The sequence below is a fragment of the Canis aureus genome, chromosome 10, assembly GCF_053574225.1.
Source record: "Canis aureus isolate CA01 chromosome 10, VMU_Caureus_v.1.0, whole genome shotgun sequence".
NCBI classification, from domain to species: Eukaryota; Metazoa; Chordata; class Mammalia; order Carnivora; family Canidae; genus Canis; species Canis aureus.
The window spans coordinates 66,803,626-66,825,258 of record NC_135620.1 but is presented as its reverse complement, the minus strand read 5'-3'; the positions used below and the strand labels follow the sequence as shown (position 1 = coordinate 66,825,258).

At 44.4% G+C, this 21,633-nt stretch overlaps 1 protein-coding gene and 1 non-coding gene across 10 annotated transcripts in view; both read right to left on the bottom strand.

Moving 5' to 3' along the window:
- PALM2AKAP2 (PALM2 and AKAP2 fusion) overlaps nucleotides 1–21,633 on the bottom strand; it is a 468,534-nt gene that overhangs the window by 235,861 nt on the left and 211,040 nt on the right. For all 9 annotated transcript variants that reach the window (XM_077912871.1, XM_077912859.1, XM_077912861.1 and 6 more), the window contains one exon: nucleotides 13,929–14,059. In XM_077912871.1, the coding sequence (XP_077768997.1) occupies nucleotides 13,929–14,059 (131 nt within the window). The remainder of the gene's footprint in view (nucleotides 1–13,928; nucleotides 14,060–21,633) is intronic.
- LOC144322895 (U6 spliceosomal RNA) lies at nucleotides 8,662–8,768 on the bottom strand. Its single transcript, XR_013388492.1, has one exon. It is a non-coding gene; the product is annotated as a U6 spliceosomal RNA (small nuclear RNA).

Below are 21,633 nucleotides of genomic sequence, written 5' to 3'. Positions count from 1 at the left end.
AGGATCAAGTCCCACGTCAGGCTCCCTGCATGGAACCTGCTTCTCCTTCTGCCTGTGTCTCTGCCTCTCTCTCTCTCTTGCTGTTTATGTATGTGTGTGTGTCTCATGAATAAATAAATGAAAAGTCTTTAAAAAAAAAAAGAAAGTTCACCTCATTATTATTATCTTGTTTTTGTAGAAGAGGAAACTGAAATAGAGAGAAGCTAGAGGAACTTGCCTAAGATTTCACAGGTGGCAAGTGGAGTCCCTGGACTTGAACCCAGCAAGTGTAATGCTGATACTGTCTCTATATGCAAATGTTGGTTTTGAATCTCATGACAATCTTATGGATGATCTAAGGCTGATGCAGATCATTTAACTTGAAAAATACTTATTGAGCAACCCACTAGGCATTGTGCAGTATTCTAGGCATTTGGGATACATGCAGAGGATGTAGTGTGTTGAATGGCGGCCCCCAGAGGATATGTCTATCCACCCTAACCCCTGGGACCTATGAATGTGACCTTATTTGAAAACAAAAGGGTCACTGTGTATGCAATTAATTGAAAGATTTTTGAGATGAGCTCATCTGATATAATCTGGATGGACCCTAATTCCAATGACAAGTGTCCTTATAAGAGACGGAAGAGGAGAAAACAAAGGGAGAAGCAAAGATTGTATGAAGCAGAGGCAGGGACCGGAGGGAGGCAGCCACAAGCCAAGGCTCACCGAGAGCCTCCAGAAGCTGGAAGAGGCAAGAAAGGATCCTCCCCTAGGACTTTTGGACAGAGAATAGTCCTGCAAACACCTTGATTTTTGGACTTCTGGCCTTTAGAACTATGAGCAAATAAGTTTCTGTTGTCTTAAGCCACTGAGTTTGCGGCAACTTGTTATAGCAGCCTCAGAAAACTAATACAAGGGTAACCAATTAAGTCCTTGTTCTCATAGAATTTACATCCTAGCTAAGAACCAACGGAATGGAATGGAATGGAATGGAATGGAATGGAATGGAATGGAATGGAATGGAAAAACACTTATCTAACAGCTGAAAAGCATCTCTTCTCAAACCTTCTCCGGGAAGTCTTACCTGCACTTCCTATCCTGAGTGTGAGCTACCCCTCCCCTTATATACTCCTCTAGAACTTCCATGACTAGACCTTTCCCACCATTATACGATTGATTGATGGTTCCCATGTATAATTCTGTGTTCCCCAGCTACCTATAAAAAGTTTCATGTCCATCTCGTCCAGACTTACCCACGATCATGTAAGAATAGAGGAGACTGGAAATATCATGATGACCAACAAGAAGGAGGTATATGGAGGCCAAAAAGAGGCAGGGCCACTGCACATGTTTGTATAGCTTGTTTCTGCCCAAGGAGGGAGTTGAAGCAAAGCAGGCTGGAATCTACCCAGTGGTCTTTCCAAGTGGTGGCCCACTGCCATCAAGAAGTAGAGTCTAATGAAATGTTGCCATTTGCAACAACGTGGATGGAACTAGTGGGTATTATGCTAAGTGAAATATATCAGCCAGGAGAGACAAATGCCATATGATTTCACTCTTATGTGGAATTTAAGAAATAAAACAGATGAACACAGGGGAAGCAAGGAAAAATAAAATAAGATGAAAATAGAGAGAGGGGCCAATCATAAGAGATGCTGAACTCTAGAAACAAACTGAGGGTTGCTGGAGGGGAGGTGGGGGGCAGGGATAATTGGGTGATGGGCACTTGATGTAATGAGCACTGGGTGTGATATGCAAATGATAAATCACTAAATTCTACCCCTGAAATTAATAATACACTATATGTTTACTAAATTGAATTTAAATAAAAATATTAAAAAATAAAGTCTTCTAGCTTCATGAAAGATGTTAGTTGAATGATGCTCTCTTTAAAAAAATAAAAGAAAATAGGGTAATTTCCCTCTCCTTGAGTCTGAGCTGACTTTGGTGGCTCAGGTGAAACTAATAAGATACAACGAGGCGATGCTATGAGACTTCCGAGGGGCCAAGACAGAAGTCTTGCAGCTTCCAGCTGGGTCCCTTGCGATGCTTGTGCTCCAGACACTCTCCCCTGGGGTGCCCCCTTGTCAGAATCCAGCTGCTGTGTACTGAGGAGGCCAAGCCTGTGGAGGGGCCTTGGACATTAGTCCCAGACGTTGAGTCACTCTAGCTCAGGCCCTGGACATGCAAGTGAAGAAGTGTCCAGGTGATTTCAGCATGCAGCTCTTCAAGTCCCCCAGCCAGTTGCGCCATCCCAGCTGGGGCCCCACACATTGTGGAGCAGAGACAAGTCATCCCTACTGTTCTCTGCTCAAATTCCTTACTTCGAATCCAAGAGGACAAATAAACAAAGAGCAGAAGCGGACCCATAAATACAGAAACCAAACTGACACTTGCCAGAGAGGGGTTGGGTGGGGAGATGGGACAAATGGGTGAAGGAGTATAGGAGACACAGGCTTGGATCCAGTATTGGAAAGACTAAGTCATGAAAATAAAAGGCACAGCACAGGGAACATAGTCCATGGTACTGTCATAGGACTGCGTGGTGACAGATGGTAGCTACACATGAGGTGAGCAGATCGTAAGGTATAGAGAAGTTGAATCACTATGTTGCACCCCTGAAACCAAAGTAACATGTGTGTCAACTATATTTCAGTAAAAAAAAAAAAAAAAAGAATCCATGAGCGCAATAAACCTGAATTATTCATTTTGCAAATATAACTGCACATGTGCCCCAGATGGACTAAAAATAGTTTCTCAAAAAGGGGACAGGAATGAGGATGTAGGCAAATCCCTCATAATAGCTGTGCCCCAACCTATCTCACCTATTACTGTACCCCTTCCCTCTCCCCTGGCCTGACCCTCCGACAGCTGCTGTGTACATCCTGGGTAAGACAGTCAAAGAATCCTTGATGGCAGAAGTCGCTTTCAGGGTGGGAGAAAGAAGGGGGATGTTTCCTCTAATGTCCTGGCATGAGCTTGCTAGGGAACTGGAATCCTAGAACGGGAGTGGGTCTGTGCACTTATCTCCCATCTGCTGCAGTGGGAGCTCCAGCTTGGAGGTGAGGGAAGGAGAAACTAGCATGGCTGGTGGGGGCAGGACTTGCTGTGACAAGTCTCCAGTGGCTGCAGGTCCCTCCAAACTCTTCTCTGGGGCCTCAGCAGTGAAAAGAGGGGGAAACATGAAAGAGGCATGCTTAGGAGATTGGCTTGCTCCAGGCCCCTGGCGATGCAGTGTCAAACCAGCCTGCCCACATATGCCTGCTTCCTGCCCAGGTCAGAGCCTGCCTGCCTCCCCATGGCCACCAGACCACAGCCACCAGACTCCACTGCAGGACTCTGTGTTGTAAGATCATAGACTGTCCTCGCTGAAAAGGATCCAAAGGACCATCCACTGCCTTCACAATGCACAATAGTGAAAACCGTGGAGAAAAATATCAACAGGACACTTGATGTCTTTGTTCCACCAAGAATATAGAGCAGTTACAAGTGACCATCTTACCAGCAAGAGGGCAGAAAAATGCTATTTTCAGAGGGGATACTTTTGGTAGAGGGGAGACCTGAGGCAGGGCATTTGTAGGCCAAAAAGCCTGGGGCCGGTTGCCAAGAAAGTTGACTTTGCACAATTTCTTCAACTACAGCAACTGTTCTAGGGGCTGGAAAATGCAAGCATTTCCCAAATGTGGCTCCTATGTGATCTCAGTGTATGAGGAAAAAATCTCCCATTATTTTTGTAATTATGGATACTTTAAACACGGTTTACCTGACCAATAATGAGGCAATTACAATGGAGCCCACAAAACCCAAATAAGGCAAGATGGCTTGGGATCTCACAGTAGGGTCTTGGAAGTAGGCGCTCCCACCACTGCCACTAAGACACACGCGGGCGATGGGGACGTGCTGAATGCACCAGGAGAGTGTGTCCTCCCTGACCTGTCCCAGCTTCCAGAGCTGACCACAGATCATAAGCATTCATATTTCAGTCTGTGAAGAGGGACTTTTCTATATGGTCCCAGAGAGCAAGGACCAGAGAACCCATGGAAATTGCAGGGAACATAACTTTCACCCCAAAGGAGGATCCTTTGTAATAGGGGAAGTTGTCCCCATGTGGACGTGGGTGTTACTTTGTGAGGAAGTGAGTTCCCTGTCACTTTCAGCCCCAGGGAGACACTATGTATTGATTCCCACTCACTGGGTTCATTGCAAATTCAAGTGTCAGACAGCAGTGGATCCAGATTACACCTCAGTTAGGTACACTCTAAGATTCTATGGTTTTATGAGCTGTCATAAAAATCACCGCCTTTGCAAAATCAGTGCAGCATTGGATGCAAAAAGAAATATTTTTTAAAAAAGCAATCATGTCTTTTTAACTCAGAACTGACTTCCACGGTTCAGTGCTTGAGAGAAGCCTTACACGACAAGCACTTGAAACACTTATGTCATTCTGCACTGAAAATCATTAATGTCATCTTCATAAATCTTTTCCCCCAGTTTTATTGAGAAATTATTGACATATGTCACCGTATGGGCTTCAAGTGTACAGCAGGATGGTTTGATTTACATATATTGTGAAATGATCACTATAATAGGTTCAGCTAACATCCGCCTTCTCATACAATAAAAAGAAAAGACAGAAGAAAAAAGGAAAAATACTTCTCCTCTTGATGAGAACTCTCAGGATCTACTCTGCTAACAACTTCCCTATATATCCCACGGCAGGATGCTACAGGCATCGTGTTGTGCACTATGTGTAGTCATTTAGTTATTTAATAGTTATTTAGTTACAATCACAAATTTTGCCTTTTGGCCACCTTCCACTGTCCCCTTCCTCCTCACCCTCCACCTCTGGTAACCACAAGCCCAATCTCTTTTCCGATGAGTTTTTTGTTTCATCTGTTTATCTGGGCTTTTGTTTTATCTGTTTGTTTGTTTGGTTGGTTGTTTCTTTAAGATTCCACATATAAGTGAGAGCATACAGTATTTGTCTTTCTCTGACTTATTTCACTTAGCATAATGTCTTCACAAGGTCTATGTTGTCCCCAGTGGTAAGATTTCTACATTTTTTATGGCTGAAGAATATTCCATGTATGTATATCACATCTTCTTTATCCATTCATCCACTGATGGACGCTTAGGTTATTTCCATGTCTTGGCTAGTATAAGTAGTGCTGCTATTTATAACACAGGGATGCAGATATCTTTTTTTAAGAAGGGGGGAGAGAGAGAGTGCGTGTGTGCACGTGCATATGTGCATAAAGTGGGGGGGATAGGAGCAGAGGGAGAGGAAGAGAATCTTAAGTAGCCTGCACGCCCAGCATGGAGCCCAACTTGGGGCTCAATCTCACAGCCCCAAGATCATGACTTGAGCCAAAATCAGGAGTTGGACACTTAACCGAATAAGCCACCCAGCACTCCGGTGCAGATACCTTTTGAGTTAATGTTTTCATTTCCTTTGGATATATTCCCAGAGGTGGAATTACGGACCATTTGGTTCTGTTTTTAATTTTCTAAGGAACCTCCGTACCACTTTCTACCGATTTACAATCCCACCAATAGTGCTCATACGTTCCCTTTTCCCCATATCTATGCTGGCATGTCTCTCTTGTCTTTTTGCCACATAAGTCTTTTTAGGGTTCTGTGTTCTTCTTTAATTAAGATTGATTTATTTATTCATGAGAGACACAGAGAGAGGTAGAGATACAGGCAGAGGGAGAAGCAGGCTCCACAACAGGGAGCCTGATGTGGGACTTGATCCCAGGACTCCAGGATCATGCCCCGGGCCGAAGACAGGCACTAAACTGCTGAGCCACCCAGGGATCCCAGGGCTCAGTGTTCTGAAGCTACTTGATGGAGTGATTTTATCTCAGTATCAACACCTGTAATCCCAGGCTTTAGCATAGTGGTTGTCAGCTGGAGGACATTTAGCAATGCTTGGAGAGATTTTTAATTGTCGTGTTGGGGGTGGAAGGGTGCTGCTAGCATCTCTCGGTAGAGGCCAGGGATTCTGTTCCTACGTGGGACAGCCCAAATGTCAATAGCATTGCTATTGAGAAATCCTGTTCCAGAAGGATAGAGGAGGGAAGAACCACAGAAGCACTACTCTTACTTACTGACAACCTACTGTACTTGGCAGTTCACAAAAGCACATGATCTGTACACACGACGACAACTCTTCCAGATGGGCATTGCTATTGCCAGGGGACAGGTGTCAAGGGCAGACAGTTATATCACGTCTAAGAACAAACAACTTGCAAATACAAGTCAGACTCTAAGGTCCAGGTTCCTGACCTGACTTTAGGCTCCTGCTGGGAGCCTTCTACATAATTACACACTGTTTGGAGCAGAGACTCAGGCTCTATAGAGCCGAGAGAGTGCACGCAGGAGCAAAGGGCTTCAGAAAGAGACAATGAGGGAAAATATCAGTGAAGGTGACAAAACATGAGAGACACCTAACTCTGGGAAATGAACAAGGGGTAGTGGAAGGGGAGGCGGGCGGGGGATTGGGGTGACTGGGTGATGGGCACTGAGGGGGGCACTCGGCGGGATGAGCACTGGGTGTTATGCTATATGTTGGCAAATTGAACTCCAATAAAAAAAACAAAAAGAAAATTAAAAAAAAAAAAAAAGAAAGAAAGAAAGAGACAAAGGAACCGCTAAAATGGAGCCTGTACTTCTGGAGAGAACCTGAAGGGGCGGCCTCCGGAACCACATGACCACTCTCCATGGATCCCAGCCCAACCGCTCTGGGGTCCCAGCATGTTGGCTACCTGCTTCCTGAGGAGACTCTGGGGTCTGAGGAGGAAGGAGCATCTGCCTATATCAGGAGGTGAACTCATTGACTGTGATTTTACTGAATCTCACCTGTCTCAAAAACTTTGAACTTAACTTTTGTTCAGATTTTTGAGAACGTGCTTTGGAGTTAGACAGATCCCAGCTTAAATACTCGTTTTTCACTCTTGTTGTTGTTTTTAAAGTAAGCTGTATACCCAATGTGGGGCTTGAACTCATGACCCTGAGATCAAGAGTCACATGCTCTATCTACCGACTGAGCCAGCCAGGTGCCCCTCACTTTTCGACTTACTAATGGGGTCGTTTGGGGCAACAAGTTACTTTATCTTCTAAGCCTCAGTTCTCCCACCTGTGTTATGGGCATCATGGTCATCACCACTACTTCATGGGAGTATTATGAGGATAAAAACAAGAAAATCAATGAATTAAGTGGAGGCCAAAAAGCTAGGGACTCCCAGAAGAGAGTAAGAGACCAATGAGTATTAGATGAATGGCGATGCCACTATATCACTACATGTTGTTTTTTTTTTTAATTTTATTTATTTATTCATGAGAGAGAGAGAGAGAGAGAGGCAGAGATACAGACAGAGGGAGAAGCAGGCTCTATGCAGGGAGCCTGATGTGGGACTTGATCCCAGGACCCCAGGATCACGCCCTGGGCCAAAGGCAGGCGCTAAACCGCTAAGCCACCCAGGGATCCCACTACATTGTTTATAGTATAACGTAGTTTCGTTATGGTGAAACAAAGAATGGGAAGGAGGACAGGGCTGGATTGCCAGATGTGGCTGTGGAGGGTGGGAGTGCACAGATGTGGACTACCCATGTGAGTGCTCTGTACCTGGCTGTGGAAGAACAGTGCTTCATGAAGTCAAAAATAGCAATGAATCCCAAGCAAGTGTCCTTTGTGATTCCAATGAACATTTCTGTGGTTGCCTTTTCTAGAACAGTTATTTGTGGATGGCTGTCATCTCGTCGGTTGCCAAAATCCCACCATATAACACACACATGCTTCTGCCTAATGCCTCCAGTCTTCTGCTTTGAGCCTCTTAAGAATGTGGAAAACTAAGTGAATTCTAGTATCCATCAGAGGCCAACAGAAGCGCTCCAAGAATCTTAATTCAGAAGCAGAAATGAGCTGGTCCACTTGCATCTTGAAGTTTCTTTTTAAAAAGTTGTAAAGCCCCTCCCTAGGTTGGCAGCTGGGACTTTGATATTTTTTCAATCAATATTTTATGGGACATATTTTAGCACTGACAGCTGATCAGATGAATTAGTCATTGCCGGGATGAGTCAGTGATTCACACATGGGGCTTTGGTCTCCTGAGAACTTCACCTCTTTCCCTAGTTCTGGCCTGTCTCTAAAAGCACTTCCTTCTACAGCAGGAGCATTTCTCTGCACAGGTATATTTGCTCAGAAAAGGCATCTCTAGTCAACCTCCTAAATTAGAGACTCTCAGGGGATCCCTGGGTGGCGCAGCGGTTTAGCGCCTGCCTTTGGCCCAGGCACGATCCTGGAGACCCGGGATCGAATCCCACGTCGGGCTCCCGGTGCCTGGAGCCTGCTTCTCCCTCTGCCTGTGTCTCTGCCCCTCTCTCTCTCTCTCTCTCTCTCTCTCTCTCTCTCTCTGTGACTATCATAAATAAATAAAAAATTAAAAAAAAAAGAGAGACTCTCAGAATACCAGAGCTGAAAGATCAAGACTCTGAAAAGATGAGGAAACTGAGACCAGAGAGAGTGAGAGCCTTGCTCAGAGTCACACAGCAAGATAACAGCAGAGCTAGATAATCTACTACTCCCTGAAGTTTCTCAACTTCACTGGGGTAATTCCAAGGGGGGGCGGGGGAGCAAATTTCTCCCATATTTCTCACTAAGCAAAGAAAGCTAAGAACTCTATATTTCAGAGCATGATGAATTTGTGTGTCATCCTTGTGCAGGGGCCATGCTAATCTTCTCTGTATCATTCCACTTCTAGCATATGTGCTGCCGAAGCGAGCACTAGAGTGCTGTTTCCAACATGTGAATAAAATCTGATGAAATTAGAGAATCATTAAGTGGGAAAATCAGAGGGCAAGCAGCAAGACTTGTTGACTGGAGCAGATGTGAAATACACAAGGCTAGGGTGGGCCTTATTGCCAGAAGTCTCCAAGAGTATAAATGCGAGGCCCACACGTGGTCCCTGCGACCCACTGCACACAGTGACAACATTGACAGCGGTTGACAATGGGCCCAAGCCAGAAAAAAAATCCTTTGAGCTTTCTCAGTACAGCACTCCAATAGGAAATAAACAGAAAGAAGCTGCGACATTTAAAGAAGGAAATCTTTGTACAGATTTTGCTTTCAACAATTCTGACCATATTTAGTCCCTTTTGCTTTTGGTTTCTAGAGAGCCAAGAATATAATCAATAGGCTGGGTTCTCCTGACACTGCCCAGGGAAAAGTTGTACAAAAGAACGACCATCTGTTTTTCCACTGCAGTGACCAGTCCTTTCCCTCTTTTCTTCCAGATAGAATCACTGCAGTGCTATAGTGCTCTTAATTACTTTCTATTTGTGGGCTATTCTTTTTCCCATTTACAGCAATCTTTTTTGAACCTGACTGTGATTTGCACAGATTATCTGGAGCACTCTTTAAAAAAACCATAAATTCCAGGGCTTCTCACCTGGGTCACTGAATCCAAATTTCCTGGAATAAGTCCTGGGAATAAATATATATATATATATATATATATATATATATATATATATATATATATATATTTTAAGCTTCCCCAGTGATTCTAATGCCCAGCACTTAATAGTCTAGTTCATTCATTCCTCTCTCCCTTCCTCCCTCCCTCTGTCCTCTTCCCTCCCTCTTTATTGGCTGCCCTCAAAATCCAAGCACCACATATAACAGTCTTGGAAGAGAGACAACATTCTTAGTTCCAAACAACCAACCAATTTACAAATAACACTTTGGTTAAAAAACAACAACAACAACAACATGTCTGTAAACCTGGAACTTACTGTAGGACTACTGGCACTATTAAAGAATTTTAGACTCAGAAATGGAAAGATGCTTATGTTCTTTCTTCCCGAAGATATCTAGGGAAAGAAACATGTTTAAGTGCAAAGTCTCATGCTTTATGTGAAGTCTTTATTATATTCAGAATGGCCCAGACACAAAGAATTAAGACACGGCCTAAATCCTACAGACACTGAAGTTCCGAGTTAGGCTGCTAATACCTTTTCTTTTTCCAAATGAAATGACACAGAAAAAAAAAAAGAAAAGAAAAGAAATGACACAGATTTCCCTTAATCTTTCCTTGTATGCATCCTCCCTGCTTTTTGATTTCTATTCTCTACTGTTCCTGCAGGTTTTTCAAGCTACTCTTGGTTCACCAGCAAGGGCTGTAATACCTTCAGGGCACAACTGTACTCATATACTTTATGGTTTGAAAACAGTTTGCATTGCTCTCTCTTCTTTTTTATTTTTTAGATTTTTTTTAGAGAGAGAGAGAGAGAGAGAGGAGGGAGGGGTGGGACAGAAGGAGAGGGAGAGAGGATCTTAAGCAGGATCCACACTATGTGCAGAGCCCAACACAGGGCTCGATCTCAGGACCCTGTGATCATGACCCGGGCTGAAATCAAGAGACGGATGCTTCAGCAACTGAGCCACCCGTGCGCCCCATGCATCTCTCTTTAGGGGAATCTAATTTACTGCACAGGAGTGACTTAGATTAGTGGACCCAAATCTAAAGATCTAAAGATTGATATTCTGCTTCAAACAAAGCAAGTCACCTTTTAGAATTCCTTTATTTTGTGGTTCTTCTGCATTTGATCTGTAGCCAATTTCCGGGATTCCTAACCACAGGAAGATCAGATTCTGATTTTGATCTCAAAGTCACTCCAGTTTCCTCTCATTCTCTTCTCTCTGTCCTCCTGAAACCCCAAGTTGTGTTAGGTCATCTTCCTCCTCGTGAATTCGTTTTTCTAGACTTTCTCTATTGCTTGCAGTTTTCAATGGAATTTCACACTTCTGGAAGTGTGAATTATTAGACCCATTCTTACCCTTCCCTGAATCTGTGCCCTTTGCCACACAATTCCAAGGTTCCCTCAAATAAAGCTTGACTGTCTGTCTCCCCGCCTTGGTTTGGAGGGGGGGGCTGGCTTGCTATGGCCAATGCCTTCTGGGCAGTTCTGTCTCTGCTCAGTCTTCTTGCTCCCCTGCCATGGCCATAAAAGGAAACAGTCATGGTTAGCTCATTAGTGCAGGGGGAAGGAAGCTCAGACTCGTCCAACCTATCTATGCCTTGGAGTCACTTGGCTGAGCTCAGCTAAAGTGAGCAGAGCCGGGAAGGCCCGTCCACATAGCTTGTAAGACTGCAGGAGGCCCGTGCTTCCAAGGAGCCTGTAGGGCGTGTTCAAGCTGTAGGACTGTGAGAGAGAACCAAACCATGCCTAAGGAAAGCGGCTTAGGTGGCTCAGAGTCCTTTAAGGGAAGAGGAAGGGCAGCTCCCTTCTTCCCTTGGCACTGGAACCTAAAGATGCTAACCGGTCCAGCAGAGGAGCTGTGAGTAAAATGAGGAGAAGTAGAAACTGAATTCCGGGATAGGAAGAAACCTCTCCCTCCGGGGGCCCTGGGGAGGAAATGATGCCCACCAGCAGCCCTGCTCCTACAGAAAAGCAGCTCCAGGGAACATAGTTCATCCCCCAGCAAATGGCCAATGTCCAGCAGGACCATGATTGTGGCAGAAGGAAACGCCCTCCGAATCTAGACCCAATCACCCGCATCCGTACCCTTTTAAGCTGCTAGGATTTCTTTCCTCCTGGCTTGGCTATCTGTCTCTTTAGTGGGATCCAAGAGGTTGGCCTGCATACATCAGTGACCTCTTTATTCTGTCGACTCAAAAGATAAAAAGAGATTTTCCTTATTTTTCTGAATATGGTGACGCCCACATGAACAATAAAGTAGCCCTAACTCTTCTACCTCATTCCCATGGTCAATGTAGTCAAAACTGTCCATGATTTAAGATTGCCTCTCCATGTGATGGTTCATCCCACAGGTAAGGGTTACCACCGTGAGGCCAGAGTAATGGTAAACGTGTACACAAGCCAAAGCAAAACTGCCCATTTGGTGGAAAGATAATGTTTTCTAATGTCATTTTAAAAAAGAAGAAGGAGAATAGAAGAGGTCAGAGAACTAATTTGATCCTATTTTCTAAATCCTTGCTGTCTTCCACCTATAACACCCATGGGATGAAATGAATGAACGTGTGAGGCTCAGTGAGAAAAAATATTCAGGGTTTGAAAAAATGACTTGAAACAACATTTCCTGCCCATCTATACACTGCCTCCCTTCCCATCCAAAGTAGTGAACACTGTGCTCAAGCCACTTGGCTCCTAGGATTTTTGCCAGGTTAGCCTGGAGAATAATCTTCCAGGCTTCCTCTGCCCGGCAGAGCTCCCCTGATATGTGGTATACCCCTCCCCAATTTTTCATCCAACAAATAGTTGTGGAGCTTTCTGCTTTGCACCAGATCTGTCTGTCATGATCATGTAAAACTAGTAAGAAAGAGACCAGAAAATGATGGACCTTTTAACAAGAGTAAAGACAAAGTGATGCTGCTGTATGATATCAACCGTCACTACAGCCAAAAGCACCAGGGACTTGCCCCCTTGGAGACTTCCTATGAAACCACTTCTCCCAGTGGCCTTTTCCTCCTCCACTTACGGTCAACATTTTCAATAATCCTTGGCCCCCTCATCTTGTCTAAGACGCGGTCAGCTGAGCCACTTGGGAGGAGAGGAATCTAGAGGCTCAGGACTCATGACTTCATCCTGACCCCTTCCCTTTCTACCTTCTGGGCTTCTGATGGGAAGACCTTTCCCACTTTCTAGAAGTTCTTGTCCTCACGAGCTTGATGCTATTATTTCCAGGACTAAGATTTTCTTCTTCTAATGATATATAGAGATCTATCTATCCAAAGGGGCTGGTAATAGTTCAGCTTTTACCCACTGCGTGCTAAAAAAAAAGTGTGTGTGTGCATATACACATGTATGTGTATATTCACATACATGTATATGTGTATGTCTATGCACAGATGCACATCACATACAAACTTTTTCTTAGCTAGTTTCCCCCACAAGCAAAACTTAGCTAAGCTGCTCTTGAGAACTCTTTAAGGGACATTAGGGTCTAAGCAAATAGGGACTCAGGCCTTCAGGGCTCACGGCCAATTCGTTTTTCTCTCCAGTGACACTACTGGAGTCCCCAGGGACTCACACAGTCCTCATTCACGCCTGGGTCTGAAGGCTGGCAGTGAGGTAGCTCTTACCCTTTATATTCTAAAAGAGCTCGCACCTCAGGAGAAAGAGATGAGGCTCATGAGGCTGACATTTGAGACAGGGTTTGGTGGAATGGGGCGGAGCGGGAGATTTGGTTCTAAGGCATCTCTGATCACCACCTTCCACCCTCATCCCAGATCTCTGGCTAGGTGTCCTGGGACTTGGGACCTGGGACGATGACAGTTTGCAAGTGCAAACCTATATTTTTGCTCCTAAATGAGCCTGGCCACGGGCAGGTCACTTGTCTCCCAGATGGAAACGTTCAGAACCTGGGGGAAAACCATAAAGGAACCCAACTCACCCTCTGAGCCGGCCAAACAGACACTACAAAGCAAGTTTCTAGAGCGCAGGCACATAACTCACGGTGGTGCCCTCCTCATTCAGCCCTTCTATGATTCTAAGACCCCCGGCTACAGTTTCCCCACTTCAGATTTGATCAAATGGAGGCAACAGACCCACTGTAGCAGCAAGGACAGCCAACAGCCTGACTGGTAGGAGGAGAAAGACAAAGCTGGTGGAAGAACTCAAAAGGTGGGCGTTCAGCGAAGGGGCAAGCTGCTTCCAACAGCTCCCTGCTCCAGGAGAACATCACTCTACCGAAGGTCAGTCCAGTACAATAATTTGTACTCAGAGTAATAACTCGGGGTTCTCTGGAAAAGTCTATAAAGGATATCAACATACTCTGTTTAGGAAGACAAATCCCAAGCTCTGGGCAAAGGGGTCAGCACCGAGAAGGGTCCCCTAGAGGACAGCAGTGGTCACTTGCACTGTAAGACCCCAGCAGGGGATGGGGATGGGGGTCAGGGTGGGGGGCGCTGGGAACCACCTACCTCTGAATGTTATCTTCCAGTTGCTTGACTCTGAACTCATCCTCCTCAGACTGCCGCCTCCTGGCTTCCTCCTCTTCGGCAGTTCCAGCCGGGATACCCTGCAGCAGCCATTTTTCCCGGAGCACTTTGGACTGTGGGAATGAGGGAAGAGAACATACTAGATGATACCCTTCAGTCCACAGCATGAGCTCCGCCCCTCATCAGTGTCCACCTGGATTGTTACCTTCGCCTCCTCACTAACTTGGCTCCTGACTTCCCTCGGGCCCAGCTCCTAGAGAGCCACCAGAGGGGTTTATTTCTGCATTTTCTACTATAAAAAGCTGTTGAATACATACAGGACAACAGAAGAAGCAATATAATGAATGCCAGTGTAGGCCATCTAGCTTCACAATGATACAGTCCGCCACATTTTCCCATATTTTTTCACCAGCGCATTTTAAAAGAAATAACAAACATGGGCAGCCCGGGTGGCTCAGCGGTTTAGCACCGCCTTCAGCCCGGGGTGTGATCCTGGAGACCCGGGATCGAGTCCCACATCGGGCTCCCTGCATGGAGCCTGCTTCTCCCTCTGCCTGTGTTTCTGCCTCCCTCTGTGTGTGTGTCTCTAATAAATAAATAAATAAATAAAATCTTTAAAAAGTATTTTTAAGAAATAACAAACATCATGACATTTCACCCATAACTATTTCAGTATGAATCTCTAAAACATAGAGGGCAAAAAAAATAAATAAATAAATAAAATAAAATAAAATATAGAGGGCATTTTGCTGTGCAAGTACAATTCCATTATATAATTCCTTAAGATCACCCACTATCGAGTCTATCTTAAAATGCTTTATAAAAATTATGTTATGCTTCTTAGAAGCTTTTTAATAATTCCCAACCATCCTCAGCAGTGGTCTCCAAATGGTAGTAAAATCATGTATCAGGCAGCCCAGGTGGCTCAGTGGTTTAGCGCCTGCCTTCAGCCCAGGGTCTAATCCTGGAGACCCAGGATCGAGTCCTACGTCGGGCTCCCTACATGGAGCCTGCTTCTCCCTCTGCCTGTGTCTCTGCCTCTCTCTCTCTCTTTCTCTGTGTCTCTCATGAATAAATAAATAAAATCTTGGGGGGAGGAGCAAGATGGCGGAAGAGCAGGGTCTCCAAATCACCTGTCTCCACCAAACTACCTAGAAAACCTTCAAATTATCCTGAAAATCTATGAATTCGGCCTGAGATTTAAAGAGAGACCAGCTGGAATGCAACAGTGAGAAGAGTTCGCGCATCTATCAAGGTAGGAAGACGGGGAAAAAGAAATAAAGGAACAAAGGCCTCCAAGGGGGAGGGGCCCCGCGAGGAGCCGGGCTGAGGCCGGGGCGAGTGTCCCCAGGACAGGAGAGCCCCGTCCCGGAGACGCAGGAGCTGCACCGACCTTCCCGGGCGGAAAGGGGCTCGTGGGGAGTTGGAGCAGGACCCAGGAGGGAGCAGATGCCCTCGGGCTCCCCGGGACACTAACAGCAACTGCGCGCCCAGGAGAGTGCGCCGAGCTCCCTAAGGGCTGCAGCGCGCACGGCGGGACCCGGAGCAGCTCGGGCGGGGCTCGGGCGGCGGCTCCGAGGAGGGGGCTGCGCGGAGGGGGCTGCGCGGAGGGGGCTGCGCGGCCCCGGGAGCAGCTCGACCGGGCTCGGGCAGAGGAAGAGGCTCCGTGCGGAGGGGGCTGCGCGGTTCCAGGAGCAGCTCGGAGGGGCTCGGGCGGCGGCTCCGCGGAGGGGGTTGCGGGGCCCGGGAGCGCGAATCCACCAGCGCAGGCTCCGGAGCACAGGGCGCCGGGACACAGCCCAGGATCCGGCCTCCCCCGGGACAGGCAGAGGCCGGGAGGGCCCAGGACAGCAAGGACGCTCCTCCCCCAGCTGAGCAGATCAGCGGCCCCGCCCCGGAGCCTCCAGGCCCTGCAGACGGAGTTCCTGCCGGAGCTGAATCCAGGTTTCCAGAGCTGCCCCGCCACTGGGGCTGTTCCTCCTGCGGCCTCACGGGGTAAACAACCCCCACCGAGCCCTGCACCAGGCAGGGGCACAGCAGCTCCCCCAAGTGCTAACACCTGAAAATCAGCACAACAGGCCCCTCCCCCAGAAGATCAGCTAGACGGACAACTTCCAGGAGAAGCCAAGGGACTTAAAGAACACAGAATCAGAAGATACTCCCCGGTGGTTCTTTTTTTTTTTTTTTTTTTTGGTTTTTTTTGTTTGTTTGTTTGTTTGTTTTTTTGTTTTGTTTTGCTTTTTGATTTGTTTCTTTCCACCACCACCCCCTTTTTTTTTCTCCTTTCTTTTTCTCTCTCTTTTTCTTCTTTTTTTTTTCTTCTTTCGTTTTTTTTTCTCTTCCCTTTTTTTTCTCTTTCTCTTTTCTTTCCTTCTTTCTCTCCTCTCTTTTTCTCTTTTTCCCAATACAACTTGCTTTTGGCCACTCTGCACTGAGCAAAATGACTAGAAGGAAAACCTCACCTCAAAAGAAAGAATCAGAAACAGTCCTCTCTCCCACAGAGTTACAAAATCTGGATTACAATTCAATGTCAGAAAGCCAATTCAGAAGCACTATTATACAGCTACTGGTGGCTCTAGAAAAAAGTATAAAGGACTCAAGAGACTTCATGACTGCAGAATTTAGAGCTAATCAGGCAGAAATTAAAAATCAATTGAATGAGATGCAATCCAAACTAGAAGTCCTAACGACGAGGGTTAACGAGGTGGAAGAACGAGTGACTGACCTAGAAGACAAGTTGATAGCAAAGAGGGAAACTGAGGAAAAAAGAGACAAACAATTAAAAGACCATGAAGATAGATTAAGGGAAATAAACGACAGCCTGAGGAAGAAAAACCTACGTTTAATTGGGATTCCTGAGGGCGCCGAAAGGGACAGAGGGCCAGAATATGTATTTGAACAAATTCTAGCTGAAAACTTTCCTAATCTGGGAAGGGAAACAGGCATTCAGATCCAGAAAATAGAGAGATCCCCCCCTAAAATCAATAAAAACCGTTCAACACCTCGACATTTAATTGTGAAGCTTGCAAATTCCAAAGATAAGGAGAAGATCCTTAAAGCAGCAAGAGACAAGAAATCCCTGACTTTTATGGGGAGGAGTATTAGGGTAACAGCAGACCTCTCCACAGAGACCTGGCAGGCCAGAAAGGGCTGGCAGGATATATTCAGGGTCCTAAATGAGAAGAACATGCAACCAAGAATCCTTTATCCAGCAAGGCTCTCATTCAAAATGGAAGGAGAGATAAAGAGCTTCCAAGACAGGCAGCAACTAAAAGAATATGTGACCTCCAAACCAGCTCTGCAAGAAATTTTAAGGGGGACTCTTAAAATTCCCCTTTAAGAAGAAGTCCAGTGGAACAGTCCACAAAAACAAGGACTGAATAGATATCATGATGACACTAAACTCATATCTCTCAGTAGTAACTCTGAATGTGAACGGGCTTAATGACCCCACCAAAAGGCGCAGGGTTTCAGACTGGATAAAAAAGCAGGACCCATCTATTTGCTGTCTACAAGAGACTCATTTTAGACAGAAGGACACCTACAGCCTGAAAATAAAAGGTTGGAGAACCATTTACCATTCGAATGGTCCTCAAAAGAAAGCAGGGGTAGCCATCCTTATATCAGATAAACTAAAATTTACCCCAAAGACTGTAGTGAGAGATGAAGAGGGACACTATATCATACTTAAAGGATCTATTCAACAAGAGGACTTAACAATCCTCAATATATATGCTCCGAATGTGGGAGCTGCCAAATATATAAATCAATTATTAACCAAAGTGAAGAAATACTTAGATAATAATACACTTATACTTGGTGACTTCAATCTAGCTCTTTCTATACTCGATAGGTCTTCTAAGCACAACATCTCCAAAGAAACGAGAGCTTTAAATGATACACTGGACCAGATGGATTTCACAGATATCTACAGAACTTTACATCCAAACTCAACTGAATACACATTCTTCTCAAGCGCACATGGAACTTTCTCCAGAATAGACCACATATTGGGACACAAATCGGGTCTGAACCGATACCAAAAGATTGGGATTGTCCCCTGCATATTCTCGGACCATAATGCCTTGAAATTAGAACTAAATCACAACAAGAAGTTTGGAAGGACCTCAAACACGTGGAGGTTAAGGACCATCCTGCTAAAAGATAAAAGGGTCAACCAGGAAATTAAGGAAGAATTAAAAAGATTCATGGAAACTAATGAGAATGAAGATACAACCGTTCAAAATCTTTGGGATGCAGCAAAAGCAGTCCTAAGGGGGAAATACATCGCAATACAAGCATCCATTCAAAAACTGGAAAGAACTCAAATACAAAAGCTAACCTTACACATAAAGGAGCTAGAGAAAAAACAGCAAATAGATCCTACACCCAAGAGAAGAAGGGAGTTAATAAAGATTCGAGCAGAACTCAACGAAATCGAGACCAGAAGAACTGTGGAACAGATCAACAGAACCAGGAGTTGGTTCTTTGAAAGAATTAATAAGATAGATAAACCATTAGCCAGCCTTATTAAAAAGAAGAGAGAAAAGACTCAAATTAATAAAATCATGAATGAGAAAGGAGAGATCACTACCAACACCAAGGAAATACAAACGATTTTAAAAACATATTATGAACAGCTATACGCCAATAAATTAGGCAATCTAGAAGAAATGGACGCATTCCTGGAAGGCCACAAACTACCAAAACTGGAACAGGAAGAAATAGAAAACCTGAACAGGCCAATAACCAGGGAGGAAATTGAAGCAGTCATCAAAAACCTCCCAAGACACAAGAGTCCAGGGCCAGATGGCTTCCCAGGGGAATTTTATCAAACGTTTAAAGAAGAAATCATACCTATTCTCCTAAAGCTGTTTGGAAAGATAGAAAGAGATGGAGTACTTCCAAATTCGTTCTATGAAGCCAGCATCACCTTAATTCCAAAGCCAGACAAAGACCCCACCAAAAAGGAGAATTACAGACCAATATCCCTGATGAACATGGATGCAAAAATTCTCAACAAGATACTGGCCAATAGGATCCAACAGTACATTAAGAAAATTATTCACCATGACCAAGTAGGATTTATCCCTGGGACACAAGGCTGGTTCAACACCCGTAAAACAATCAATGTGATTCATCATATCAGCAAGAGAAAAACCAAGAACCATATGATCCTCTCATTGGATGCAGAGAAAGCATTTGACAAAATACAGCATCCATTCCTGATCAAAACTCTTCAGAGTGTAGGGATAGAGGGAACATTCCTCGACATCTTAAAAGCCATCTATGAAAAGCCCACAGCAAATATCATTCTCAATGGGGAAGCACTAGGAGCCTTTCCCCTAAGATCAGGAACAAGACAGGGATGTCCACTCTCACCACTGCTGTTCAACATAGTACTGGAAGTCCTAGCCTCAGCAATCAGACAACAAAAAGACATTAAAGGCATTCAAATTGGCAAAGAAGAAGTCAAACTCTCCCTCTTCGCCGATGACATGATACTCTACATAGAAAACCCAAAAGTCTCCACCCCAAGATTGCTAGAACTCATACAGCAATTCGGTAGCGTGGCAGGATACAAAATCAATGCCCAGAAGTCAGTGGCATTTCTATACACTAACAATGAGACTGAAGAAAGAGAAATTAAGGAGTCAATCCCATTTACAATTGCACCCAAAAGCATAAGATACCTAGGAATAAACCTAACCAAAGATGTAAAGGATCTATACCCTCAAAACTATAGAACACTTCTGAAAGAAATTGAGGAAGACACAAAGAGATGGAAAAATATTCCATGCTCATGGATTGGCAGAATTAATATTGTGAAAATGTCAATGTTACCCAGGGCAATATACACGTTTAATGCAATCCCTATCAAAATACCATGGACTTTCTTCAGAGAGTTAGAACAAATTATTTTAAGATTTGTGTGGAATCAGAAAAGACCCCGAATAGCCAGGGGAATTTTAAAAAAGAAAACCATATCTGGGGGCATCACAATGCCAGATTTCAGGTTGTACTACAAAGCTGTGGTCATCAAGACAGTGTGGTACTGGCACAAAAACAGACACATAGATCAGTGGAACAGAATAGAGAATCCAGAAGCGGACCCTGAACTTTATGGGCAACTAATATTCGATAAAGGAGGAAAGACTATCCATTGGAAGAAAGACAGTCTCTTCAATAAATGGTGCTGGGAAAATTGGACATCCACATGCAGAAGAATGAAACTAGACCACACTCTTTCACCATACACAAAGATAAACTCAAAATGGATGAAAGATCTAAATGTGAGACAAGATTCCATCAAAATCCTAGAGAAGAACACAGGCAACACCCTTTTTGAACTCGGCCATAGTAACTTCTTGCAAGATACATCCACGAAGGCAAAAGAAACAAAAGCAAAAATGAACTATTGGGACTTCATCAAGATAAGAAGCTTTTGCACAGCAAAGGATACAGTCAACAAAACTCAAAGACAACCTACAGAATGGGAGAAGATATTTGCAAATGACATATCAGATAAAGGGCTAGTTTCCAAGATCTATAAAGAACTTATTAAACTCAACACCAAAGAAACAAACAATCCAATCATGAAATGGGCAAAAGACATGAACAGAAATCTCACAGAGGAAGACATAGACATGGCCAACATGCATATGAGAAAATGTTCTGCATCACTTGCCATCAGGGAAATACAAATCAAAACTACAATGAGATACCACCTCACACCAGTGAGAATGGGGAAAATTAACAAGGCAGGAAACAACAAATGTTGGAGAGGATGCGGAGAAAAGGGAACCCTCTTACACTGTTGGTGGGAATGTGAACTGGTGCAGCCACTCTGGAAAACTGTGTGGAGGTTCCTCAAAGAGTTAAAAATATACCTGCCCTACGACCCAGCAATTGCACTGTTGGGGATTTACCCCAAAGATACAAATGCAATGAAACGCTGGGACACCTGCACCCCGATGTTTATAGCAGCAATGGCCACGATAGCCAAACTGTGGAAGGAGCCTCGGTGTCCAACGAAAGATGAATGGATAAAGAAGATGTGGTTTATGTATACAATGGAATATTACTCAGCTATTAGAAATGACAAATACCCACCATTTGCTTCAACGTGGATGGAACTGGAGGGTATTATGCTGAGTGAAGTAAGTCAGTCGGAGAAGGACAAACATTATATGTTCTCATTCATTTGGGGAATATAAATAATAGTGAAAGGGAATATAAGGGAAGGGAGAAGAAATGTGTGGGGAATATCAGAAAGGGAGACAGAACGTAAAGACTGCTAACTCTGGGAAACGAACTAGGGGTGGTGGAAGGGGAGGAGGGCGGGGGGTGGGAGTGAATGGGTGACGGGCACTGGGTGTTATTCTGTATGTTAGTAAATTGAACACCAATAAAAAATAAATTAAAAAATAAATAAATAAATAAATAAATAAATAAATAAATAAATAAATAAATAAATAAAATCTTAAAAAATAAAATAATAAAATAAAATAAAATAAAATAAAATAAAATAAAATAAAATAAAATCATGCACCCCATTTGCGCCACTGTACTAATATATTGTGGAGTGAAATAAAAAGGTGGGGTTTTTTTTTTCCTTTTTAGTGGGCTCGACACTAGGCATGGAGCCCAACATGGGGCTTGAACTCTCGACCCTAAGATCAAGACC